The sequence below is a fragment of the Canis lupus genome, chromosome 2 (genome assembly GCF_003254725.2).
Source record: "Canis lupus dingo isolate Sandy chromosome 2, ASM325472v2, whole genome shotgun sequence".
Classification (NCBI taxonomy): Eukaryota; Metazoa; Chordata; class Mammalia; order Carnivora; family Canidae; genus Canis; species Canis lupus.
The window spans coordinates 49585257-49597850 of record NC_064244.1 but is presented as its reverse complement, the minus strand read 5'-3'; the positions used below and the strand labels follow the sequence as shown (position 1 = coordinate 49597850).

The following is a 12594-nucleotide window of genomic DNA, read 5'->3' as shown; positions in this document are numbered from 1 at the left end:
TGCTAAATGAAGCAAGCTAGTGCTGGCTCCTGAAATTCTGTCATTAACATATCTTCTCTTGGTATGTTCAACATGGCAAGGATGTAGGCTGAAATGGGTGATAGGTATTCACACCACAGAATTGGCAAATGCAACAAATCAAGACCTCTGCCCTCCCATAAAGAGCCAGTTGTCAAACACTCAACCAGTGCATGACTGGGAGCTTCAGGTTTATTACCTGACTTAATCCTCATGACAGCCTCATGGTTTATATTGTTATCTTCTTTTTAAAATTTCATTTAGGAAAGGAGAAATATCAGTGCAGTTAAAAACATAGAGTGCATTACTTGTTTGGACCTGATTCTGTTTGCTCCAAAGCCCACGCACTCCACTTGGAAGGCAGCTGACATTGTGTTATCTTTTCCGTTAGCGGCCCTTCCATTTGTCATTTATCACATTGACCAACACTGAAATGTCAGCTCTTTAAGGGAGAGGATGTAGTCCATTGAAAAAAGTGCTTTCACACAGCCGAAAATTTCTGGCTACCCTGAGGAAATGTTTTTCTGTGTTTCTCCCACTTCTTGCTATAGGTGGTTCATTGGGGATTGGTTGGAATGTAGCAAGACTTGTGATGGTGGAATGCGCACAAGGGCAGTGCTCTGCATCAGGAAGATTGGACCTTCTGAGGAGGAGACCCTGGACTACAGTGGTTGTTTAACACACCGGCCTATTGAAAAAGAGCCCTGCAACAACCAGTCATGTCCACCTCAGTGGGTGGCTTTGGACTGGTCAGAAGTAAGGAAATCTGACGCTGTATGTTTTAAGATGTCTTAACTATCAATCCCAAAGCATTTAATATTAAGGACACCTAAGCATGTGAGCACCTTAGAACTCAACAAGTAAGGACTACATAATGGTAAATTTGGTCCTGTCATGCTTTATTGCTGCTTGTCAGGAGGCAAGGTTTTTTGGGGTTAGGGAAATCAATGAGAAACTCAGCATCAATTTGTTAAAAATAAACCTAAAGTAAATTTGAAAGAATATTATTATAATGAGGACTCACATAAGTGGTTCTTCTCTTTCTTTGCTATTCTTGAGCAGCAACATAAGCTCAGAATTAGTGATATGTCTTTTTTCCCAAGTAATGTAGCCTAACTACATAATTCATGCACAGCAATATTTATCAAATTTTAATCACGTATTATATATCTAAATATGTTTTAATTGTTTCTGTTGCATCTGGGAAAGAAACACGGATTAAAGGGTTATAATATGCCAAAAAGTCAAATTCAGATTTTATCATTACTCCTGCTTCTATGATCAGTGAAGGAGACCTAAGATAATGTTTTTTGGGCATAAATGTGTATAAAAGAGCCTGAAACAATACAGAGGACTCAGAAAAATGGTCTTATGAAAAATGAGGTTAAGGGGTAGAGTTTAATTCTTGACTCCTCATTCTGCATGAGACATATAAACACCATACCATTCTCCACATTTCCCAAAGAAGAGTTTAATTCTTCTGTAGTGTTGGTTAATATTAAAAAGAATGAGTACCTGGCTATATAACTAAAGGTCATTCTTCCAATTTAGCAAAACAGGATGCATTTCCTGCTGGAAACGTTGTGGTACTTGCTTTGGGTATTTCCTGTAGACCTCCTAAGCTTGTAAAACAAAACAAAACAAAAACCCCAACAAATAAACAAAAAGAAAACATACATTGATCTTTAGGAACCCTGGATGTAACTTTTCCCCCTACAAATCTTACTCCAGGAGTGGCCTTATTTTGCTAGAGGCATGGGCCTAAAAGAGACCTGTGTTTAAGATGGTACATGGAAATGGAGATTCTGACCAGTTGTGGTTATCTATGGAATCTGTGGTGGGAATTGGGAGTGTTCTCCCAAGTTTCCTGGCCATACTCCAGCTTCAGTAATTACATCTGCCCACCTAACTTTTGTGTTTCAATCAAATAGTAGACATATTCTTGGTATTCACTGAGTAGTTATGGAAAACAGTATGAAATCTTCTGTTCCCTAAAAGTGGGTGGATTAACTTCTAAATTGATTTGGGAGATAAAAATCTACTGATAAGGAATAGACATTCTACAGAGTTGCACATATGTTCATAATTATTTTACCTGAAATTCAGTCCCCAAGACCCTCATAGAAGTTCATAAATAGTTATTGAATGTTGACAAATTTGTTATTGGAAAATCATAATGGGAGACCTGACTATTGGCTTCAACAGTCTGAGGGTTTCAGGTCAAGTCCCTAAGAATAATTCAGTGCTAACTAAACACACTGGAATGGGCACTATGAATAATACAAAGTAATCCTATAAGCTTGGGAAAATAAATATCCATCAAACAACTAGAGAATAATATAGGACAGTGTTTAATAAATGGTGAATTATGAGATATAAATGTATAAGTGATATAGAAATTTAGAGCTAAAAGAAGGTCAAAATAGCCTGAGATAGGATCAGAAAGCTTTTTACTTGATGGGAGTTAAACTGAATGTTGAAATATGGAATATGAAATAGGAAGAGAATAGAGAAACTAGAGAAGATATTCCTGGTGATAGGATAATTATTTCTTCAGTTACTTACTCAGAGAATATTCCTGAAACACCTGAACAGAAACTCAAAGATCTTGTGGTGAAAGTAGGGTGGAGAAGAGGGTTTGTTTTAAAGAATAAATGGAAAATAAGATTGAGTAGAATAGTAATTCATAAGAAGGATTGAATACAGAACTTTATACATTCATCTTTCTACCAAAAGTAGAATAAAATCGTTAAGTTCATAAGTAGAAACAAGAAGATATTTCTGCCAACCATAAAAACACTAAACTCACATGCACAGATTTATTTCACATTGATCTTTTGATCTACATTTTTCTATAGCATTACATTTTTATTTTAACATAAAACAAATATGATCACCTTCAGAAATGGCATATGTATATTTATTGTATGGTTCCATTTAACATTTTAAGGTTTTCTTCTGAAATCAACCTCATATAGGTTATAAATACCCTGCTTTTCAAATTTTGATTCCTTTTTGTTTTGAGAGAGTGTGCGGGTGCCCATGTGAGAGCAGGGGGGCAGGAAGAGGGAGAGGGAGGGAGAGAATCAGAAGTAGGTTCCATGCCTAGTACAGAGCCCTATATGAGTCTCCATCTCAGGACCCTGAGATCATGACCTGGGCTGAAATCAAGAGTCAGATGCTTAACCAACTGAACCATCCAGGAGCCCCTAGAATTTTGATTCTTATCTATCCACTCTTAGAGGTTACTTGCTCGAACAGCATGAGAGGCTCTTGGGCACTCCTGGAGGCTGCCTGAAGAAATATGAATAAATTAGATGCACTTTAAATAACATTTCTGCTACCTTCTTTAAGATAGCTTCGTTCCGGGTCATAAGATCAAGCCCCACATGAGATCAACCCTGCACGGGCTCTGTGCTGAGCATGAAGTGTACTTAAAATTCTCTGTCTTCCTCTCCCTCTGCTCCTCCTCCCACCCACCCAACACCCCCAGCAGCTCTCGTGCACACACTCTCTAAGAGGAAGGAAGGAAGAAAGGAAGGAAGGAAGGAAGGAAGGAAGGAAGGAAGGAAGGAAGGAAGGAAGGAAGGAAAGAGAGAGAGAAAAAGAAAGAAAGAAAGAAAGAAAGAAAGAAAGAAAGAAAGAAAGAAAGAAAGAAAGAAAGAAAAGAAAGAAAAGAAAAAGAAAAAAGAAAAGAAAAGAAAAGAAAAGAAAAGAAAAGAAAAGAAAAGAAAAGAAAAGAAAAGAAAAGAAAGATAGCTAAGACAAAGCTTAGGAGAAAGAAGTAGAGCTGAGGGTGTGGCACGCACATGTTAGGACTACCACTTCCAGTAAGCATTGCTGGCTGCTGTTGTTTCTCCATGACAAGCCAAGAAAAATGTTCAGGGGCAAACATAGGTCAAGAAATGCTCCTCTTATCATCTCAAAGATCTAGTTGATCAATACCTGTACCATCATCTTCATATTTTGGGTCTCTCTCAGGAAAAAAGAGCTAAGTTTTATTCCTTACAGTCTTTCCTGTTTATTCTCCAAAGGAGCGGTCCACTCACACTTCCATTTTCTTACTTTGCTAGGAAGCCCACTTCTTCCCTTGCTGGGTTAAAAATAAGTGAAAGTAAATACATTAAATGAAATAAATGTCTGAGTAGCTTTGGAGACCAAAGTGAGAACAAGGAGCCTGTTCTACCTTGAGGAACGGAATACCTCCCACTAATGAAAAGAGGAGGTCCTAGCAGCAGAGCAGGGAATGTTCCATCTTTTTTAGTGACCTGCTACAAACATTTCACACAATATTCCTTTGACACGCCCTGGAAACTTCCCTCCTTTTTCTGCCCCTTCCCCACTTCCAACTATCAGCTATCTGAGCTCTGCTCATCACAAGGGTGAGGTTCAACTGGTGAAAACATTTTGCAGCAGGAGGAATGTACCCTTTGACCTTTTCCTTTTCTTTGCCGGCTGCTCCAATATAAAATTTCCATTGTTCCAAAGCCAGGAACCGCTTTTTCGCTTTTTCGTTTTCCCCATCAGTGAAACCCACCCGGTGTTTATGGCAAAAGAAAAAAAAAAAAAAAGCCAAATTACCTTGGTGGAAAATGGCTCTTCAGCAACCTTTTGTGAAACTAATGAAGCCACGGCTTTCCCATTTCCTATAATCTAGCTTCACTCTTGGGATCACCCATGCTATGTTGGACTTAAATGGCTTTCTCTTTTTGCCCTCTCTTGGCAAATAACCCTTAAAAGTATTGCTGCATACTGTGGATGGGCTCCAGCAATCCTAAGCCATTCTTTTGATGTATTGGAATAGTTTCTTTTGACTCCCACAGAGTAGCCATCGAAAAAAAGGTCTGTTTCTTGTACTTACTCTTGGAGAAGGGGATGACGGCTGGCATCATACTCAATTGATTTTATAGGACTTACATTTAGGTAGCATTACTTAAGAAGGAATGAATGGGGCTGGGGGACGTTGGAAAGGGTAGGAAGCTACCTACAGGGACTATGCTTTGTTTTTAGAGACAGTTGTGACATCACCTTACCTACTCCTAGGTTCTGCTCTGGTGCTATAACGAAGTGAATTAAAACTACCTCTCCAGAGAGAATTCCGTCTAACCCCAAAACGTTAACATTTCTACCCTATTGCAAGTGAGAGTCAAATTGTTTTCCCTGGTGTGGTTTCAAATACTTTTCTCTGCAAAATATGTTTTTGCTTTTTAATCATTGATCATTAAAGGTAAAGCAAAAATGCATCTCTCATAAAACTTACCTCCTATATCCCACTGAGACGAAAACAAAAAGCAAATGGTCTGGTCAGATTTTAGATATATTGTGAAATTTTGATTATATGAATAAATAGGAAAAATAGGTATTTACCTGCAATAAAGAAAATAGAAATAATTTTACTAAAGAATGGATTGTCCACTGAGATCGTATCTTTCACCCAGCTACCTTTAATGTATTGTGAGAGTGAATGGAATGAGCTTTGATGTTTATAACTATGCTTTCATCTAAAAAATTGAACTTCTATTACTAGTGAATTTTAGGGGGTGGTAAAAAAATATGTAAAAATCTACCCTTTTACATGAGCAAAGACCAATGCATGCTCTGAATTATTATAATTATTATTAATTATATAATAATGATTATTATTATAATTAATATCTATTAATCATATACATAATCATGGCTACATCTTGCCTTCCTAAAATGTCTTTTTTTTTAGATAGTTAAATAAAACTGAAGCTGTCAGATGGATAAAGAAACATATTTATCAGAAGGCTTGAGAGAGGGAAAGATGACATGTAGGCTATATAAAGTAGAAGGAAGAAGAAAAGTGTATACAAGCTGAGGAACATCTCTGTTTGAACATCTCTGACCTAAGGTCAAAATAATTTTCTCGATAAAGTTCTCCTGGAATGAATCTGGCTTAAGTGGCATCCCTATGCCTTTATTGTTTTTTGTTTTTTTAATAAGCAATTTCTAAATATTTAATTTTTAAATCACCGTTAAGAAGTACAATATTTCCAGAAAGCAGAGAGTTGAGGCTTTGGCCACAGGCATCTAGTATTTGTGGCTAGATCTGCAGGGGTCAGGGCTGGCATATTTACTGAATCAAAAACTGGCAGAAATGTAGTTTTCAGTCATTCATTATTTTGAGAATCCAGTTGATTATCTCTGCTTCTACTGCGATGGGCTGGAATATCCTTGGCTTATTTCGTGGAGTCGGGCTGTCATTTTCTAAAATTATTTTTTTTGCCTCAGTAGAAGTTGTTGTTGTATGCCCAGTTTTGCGGATGATTGCACGTTGTCCCACAGAGGGTTTGTGTCTCTGTACGTTGACCTTTCAGAGCTTGGTTCTGGTAGAAACTTGCCATCTGGATTTATCTGTAAATCTTTCTTAATGCTTCAGTTCCTCACCTGTAGAGTGGGTGTGAAAATAGTACTTCCCGAGGTTTTGGTGAGAATCAGGTAAACTATGACACCCAAAGTACCTAGAATACTTCCTGGTGCTTATTAATAAATATTAGTGCAAATGGTCATTAGTGCTTAATAAATATTCTCTTTTTTTCTTCTCCCTATTAATACCAGTGTTACTGGTTTTGGTGTAGTTTTGGTTTCCTGGGGACTTCTAGACACAAATGAATGAATTGTCTATCATTGCATTATCTGCCTCCCCTAATCATAATCAGGACTTTGGCATAGGTAGGCTCCTTGCAAAGACTGCTAGATATGACTACATTCCTCAAATAATAGCAGAAGCTTCTTGCTACTGGAAAAAGATATTCAAATAAGCAAGGGGCACATGCCCCCAACTTTAATGTACATACATATGCTTTTAAGATGTAAAGGGAGAGGGGAGTGGCGTAACTGCGTTTATTAGTAAATGTTCCCACTATGGAGAACTAATCATAGCTTGAAATACTAAAATTGAATTTCCTATCTATCCTATGTGCTTCTGCCTATCTCTGGAAAGTCAGAAGTACTCTTCTTTTTGTACTTTATCTCAATGTATTTTTTTTAATAATTAGTTAATACTTCTCATGTGTTCTCCTGACTTTGTTTCTGCTGATGCTGAGAGCTACGATGCAGATCCAAAGGCCTAGGATTTTGGTCCTGCTCCACCACTTGCTATCTGTTTAACTTTAGGTTGCTTAAGCTTTCCTGATCTGGGATCACCTGGGTGGTTCAGTGGTTGAGCATCTGCCTTCAGCCTGGGGCATGGTCCTGGAGACCCGGGACCGAGTCCCACATCAGGTTCCCTCCATGGAGCCTGCTTCTCCCTCTGCCTGGTCTCTGCCTCTCTCCGTGTGTCTCTCATGAATAAATACGTAAAATCTTCAAAAAAACAAAAAACAACAAAGAAACCTTTCCAGATCTGTAATTGTTCTTAAAAGCTTGTATAAAGATAACGTATCTGAAAGTGTTTTGTGAACTGTTAAGCTCTAATGAAATGTAAGGGAGTAGTGTTATTATCAATGATCACGTTAAGCCTTAAGAAAGTGACAGAAATCCTCTCAGGCTTTGGCTTCTAACACTGGTGGATGGTAGACACTTGGTGTGAAGCCAGGAGGACTAGGCACGAGTAGGTTATGCTTGAGAGACTGGAATCAGGGCTTTACTCATTGTACAGAACACATGATGGCAGAACATGATTGCATGTCTTGGTTTCTTGAGATTTGGGATTGCTGTGACAGTTAAATGAGATAATTAGTGCAGAGTCCATAGTGTAATGCCTAACATCCAGGAAACAGTGTTAGCATTAGGTCTGCCTTTTAATAGCTGCATGACTTTCTACCAACCACTTACTCTAAGACTGTTTCCTCATTGTAAAACTAGAATAATAATTGCCATCTCACAGGATTTTTGTGAAGACCATGTAAAGTATAGCAGATAGCATGACATTCGACATATACTATGTTTATTAAATGGCAGCTGCTCTTATTATCATTATTTTTAGTAGTGGTTAACTAGTGGAAGTGGCAGCAGTGTTGGCATTGTGTGTGGTACTGGGCTAGCCCTGGAGAACACTGCACATTACTAAGGAGAGATGAATCTGAAGCGGTAAGGGTAGCCTTCCTATCAGGGTATAGTAAGCGTATTTAGAGTTTGAATTTTTATCTTGAAGACGATAGCAAGCCATTGAAGGATTTTTCTTTTTTTAATCACAAGAGAATATAATTGGATTTGTGCTTTGGAGAGTGAAGTAAAGGTAAGAGCAAGAAACAGGAGGCCTGTTAGAAAACCAGCTCAATATTACATGAAGGAAATGACACTTGTCTGAAGTAAGGATAGGATAGCAGTGATGGAGACAGAAATCGACAGATGTGAGAGAGATGTAGGGGCTCCACACTCAGCAGGAAGTCTGCTTGGGGTTCCCTCTCTCCCTCTGCCCCTCCCCCTTGCTTTCTCTCACTCTCTCCAAAATAAATAAATAAATAATTGTTTTAAAAAACTATGAGTTCCTGGAAGATAGAGATCATTCTGAATCATTTTCATGTCCCTGTCTCCTCAGTCTAGTGTAGCTCCTATAGTAGATCTGGAGAATTTTTTTTCTTTCTTTTTTTTTTTTTTTTGTTTTTTGTTTTGTTTTGTTTTGTGTTGTTTTGTTTTGCTTTTTTGAATGAAAGGTATAGAAACAGGTTTTCAAAATGCTATGGGTAGGGTCATCACTTGACTGAGAGGAAGAACAGATTTTAAGGAAGCGTTCAAATGTACAAGGGAGAAAGTTGGAGACTTTTGTCAGTCACCGTGTTTAATGGGTGACTCTAGAAAGAGAACATTCCAATTAACCCAGAGAAGAGGTAAATAATAGACATTGTGACATAAGAAGAAACATCTTTTCCTCAGTATGAAGAGCAGACTGGTCCAACTAAAGAATAGTCAAATTGATTTATGTTTAGGGAAATTCCTTATAGACAGAGAAAAGTCCAAAGATTTTCTGTGCAGTAAACCTTCACCAATGGCCATGTATTCGTGGTTACCACACTCTAAGAATACACACCTCAGTCAACCCCTAGCTTGCTTCACAAAGACGAGTTCTCATGGTCTACTAATAGCATAGGGATTCTTTTCAGAAGACTACACCCAGCAAGTAGGAAACCAAGGATTCCACATTCCAAAAATTAGCAGAATCTTATCGCAGCTGAATGTGGCCAAGCATAGGGAGGAATCGAGGAATAAACCTACCCACAATAAAAGAAGAAAATAAGTTAGCCAAGAAAAGCAAACTTTGGATTTAGCTCTTCAAGTCCTTAGGGAAAAAGATAAAAGTACTTCTGCTTAAAAACTTAGGGAATTTATCATATCTGAAAGACTTTGCCCAGAATTTAGTTTATATGCATCTTCTGTACCCAAACATACATTTACTTCAAGAAAGACTTTCCTCAAATTTTCTTCTATCTTTAGACTGCCGTTATTCATTAGTATTTGTTTCATTTTCAGTGCACTCCCAAATGTGGTCCAGGGTTCAAGCATCGGATTGTTCTGTGCAAAAGCAGTGACCTCTCTAAAACATTCCCAGCTGCACAGTGTCCAGAAGAGAGCAAACCCCCTGTCCGGATCCGCTGCAGTTTGGGCCGCTGCCCTCCTCCTCGCTGGGTGACTGGAGACTGGGGCCAGGTAATGCAGTTGGACGGGGGCGGGGGGAGCTCCTCCCGAAGCAGCACCTTGAGACCCTTGAGATTCCTAACTGGGTCATTATGAGGGCTCAGGAGATGAGTAACACCGCCGAGATTAGGTATGAGATTCAAGTGTGGAAGAATGCACAAGCCACAGCTGCCACACATAGACCCACGGTAGCTGTGTCACTGCCACACCCACACACTTCCTACTTCAGCCTATTCCTCGCATCTTACCATTTTAACTTAAAATGGAAAGAGGAATGGTCTATACGGCCAGATATTTGCTGAGCAAGCCAACAAAACTTTGGATTCTAGTCCCAACGCTCTCAACTACTTCAAGAATAAATCAGTTAATACCGGTGTCTTAACTTGCCTACTTGCAAAGTAGCTCCTCTTAACTTCACAGAAGTATGGGGGTTAGCTTGATAACGTGAATGACAATCTTTGCAATATTATCAATATTTATTTTTCAGTGGGTTTATCTCATGGACATCATTAATTGGGAAACCAGTATTATAGGACTTTCCATATGTATTTTTATTAAACGCATTTTATGTTCTAATTCCCATTTTTCTTTCATTGTTCTCATTTACTTTTAAATTGTCTTCTCTTGCAAAAGGCCACCTTAAATCCTTTTAAAGCAAATTGGTATATTTGAATAAAAGGAAAATTCAGTATTATCCTTTTGAAATGTCAAAAAGGAAATCTATTAGGTTACATTAAAAAATAATGCTCCAGAAAGTAAAGTACATTTCTAGACAGTTAATGCCCTTTTCCTGTGGTTTTTATAATTAAACTTGTAGCTAGTTGTTTTTTAATATCTGAGACCCAAATAAATCATGGCACATAACTATACCAGTATGACTTTGTGTGTGCTATGGACCAGACCTGCCATAATTTCTTAAAAATGGCATTTCACCAAAAAAAAAAAAAAAAAATGGCATTTCATAGAAATAGTTAGCAAAATTCTAACCAAACTTCAGTATTTCTAGAGTATAGCAGCATTTACAGACCTCTTTCATTACATTTGGGAGAGCACAAAGATTTTCAGTCTCCGTTAAGGCAAATAAATATATCAGCTCTGTGCTCAGCCAGCCCTATGGGTAAACAAAAAAATATATGATCATAAAATAACAAACATTTGCATTTGTATAACAAATAATACTGTGCATTTATATAACAGTATTTAATTTATAAAATACTCGAATGGAATATACATGATAAGGTTAGGCATTGTAAGCAATTATGTGTGTCACTGTGGAAGTGTAACAGTTTTATAATATGGAATTGATATGCTATTAAAGATTCAGTACAGACAGGCTCTCATAATTTTCATCTAAACCAGGTAGGCATTTCCTTCCTTACATATTCTTCATTACAATGCACTGTTATATAAAGGTCAGTTGAAAGGTTTTGCATGTTAGTGATTTCACCAAATTTACAGGAATCAATGTCAAATTCTTTTAAATATTGTCAAGTCCTTTTCTTCTCATCTATATTTTAAATTCAGTTTCTTAAAATTAAAATTAACTGATAAAAATATTTTTTCAAGGATGCTTTAATATATTTTTATGGTCCCTTTGTCATTCTGTATTTAAATTTTTTTTTAATAAAGGGCCTATGAATATCCTTGCAAGTCCTATAAGTGCTCTGAGAGTTTTGACAGACAAATTCAATAGGGCCTCAGTTTGTTTACATTGTGAGCATCACCATCACCTGTCTTGCACTGGCACTGGCTAGCTCATCTCCTTGATCCCGAATCTCACAGGCTTTGCTGGTATTCTGGGTTGCAGGCCCAAAGAGTAGACCTTCAGCCTGGACAGCTGATTAGTCACTGGTGAACCTAAGTCACTCTGAGAGTAACTTCAATTGTGAAGTAACTGAATCCCTGAGTAGATGAAAAAGGAGAGGGAGACATGCTACTTGGCTCTCACATTTGTGTGACAGACAGTACCTTAGAAAACTCAGAGCACTTATCTAAGCTCTTTTTTTTAATTGGTCCCCATCACCAGCCTGTGCAGCAGTCACTGCTGTTGTGCAGAACTCATATTTTGATCAGATTCATAACACTCCAGTAGACCATCAGATTGTTTGCCCACAAGCCTATAATAAATAGACAGGAAACATGATGTCCCAGCCCTAGCATCTCTAATTATTCTACTTCTGTGAGGGAACTGTTAGAAAAATAGCCCAGGAAATCTCCTATTTCCTGGGAACTATATTGCTTCCATTTGCTAGGGTAATCACATGATCTGTGAATTTCCAAACCAGTCCTAGAGGAAATTTCCCAAGATGAACTTCATTGGACTTTAAAAGCTAACATATATAGTATTTGAAAAAGATATAATATCTTTTTACCTCCTAAAATTGTGGAGATTAGTGTTTTCTTTCTTTCTGTGTCTTTGGGTTTAGTGTTCTGCTCAGTGCGGCCTTGGCCAGCAGATGAGGACGGTGCAGTGTCTCTCCTACACTGGGCAGGCATCTGGTGACTGTCCAGAAACTGTTCGGCCTCCATCGATGCAGCAGTGTGAAAGCAAATGTGACAGTACCCCCATTTCCAATACTGAAGGTGAGTTTCCTGTGGAGAAAGGGCCTGTGGTCCCTAGTGCTCACCTGTACTGGTTCCCAGGGTTTGAAAATCCCCATAAAGCCACTCTTGTAGGGTAGTGTGTATAGAGCATGTGAAAACTGCATGTGTACTGGAGATATGATAAGGAAGCCTACATTTTTCCCTGACTCTGACACTAACTATATGACCTTGGTAAGTCACTTAACCTTACTGGAACTAAGTTTGCTTATCTATACAATGAGAGATTGGAGTGGGTAACCTCTAAGGTCATATCCGACGTAGCATTCTATGTTTGACTTGTGCCAGAATATAGAAATGATTTCTAACGAACCACATTTTGAAGTGAAAACTTCTGTTTCTCTTTGGATGTAGCAATGGATCTCTACCATCATG

The 12594-nt window shown here is 38.1% G+C and overlaps 1 protein-coding gene across 3 annotated transcripts in view; it reads left to right on the top strand.

The window, feature by feature from the left end:
• Positions 1-12594, top strand: part of ADAMTS6 (ADAM metallopeptidase with thrombospondin type 1 motif 6) — a 297356-nt gene that overhangs the window by 270162 nt on the left and 14600 nt on the right. For 2 of the 3 annotated variants that reach the window (XM_049103149.1, XM_025447107.3), the window contains exons 22-24: positions 570-774; positions 9454-9630; positions 12045-12201. In XM_049103149.1, coding sequence (XP_048959106.1) covers positions 570-774; positions 9454-9630; positions 12045-12201 — 539 coding nt within the window. Of the gene's footprint in view, positions 1-569; positions 775-9453; positions 9631-12044; positions 12202-12594 lie in introns of those variants that run through there. The other variant, XR_007406729.1, reaches the window with a different exon arrangement.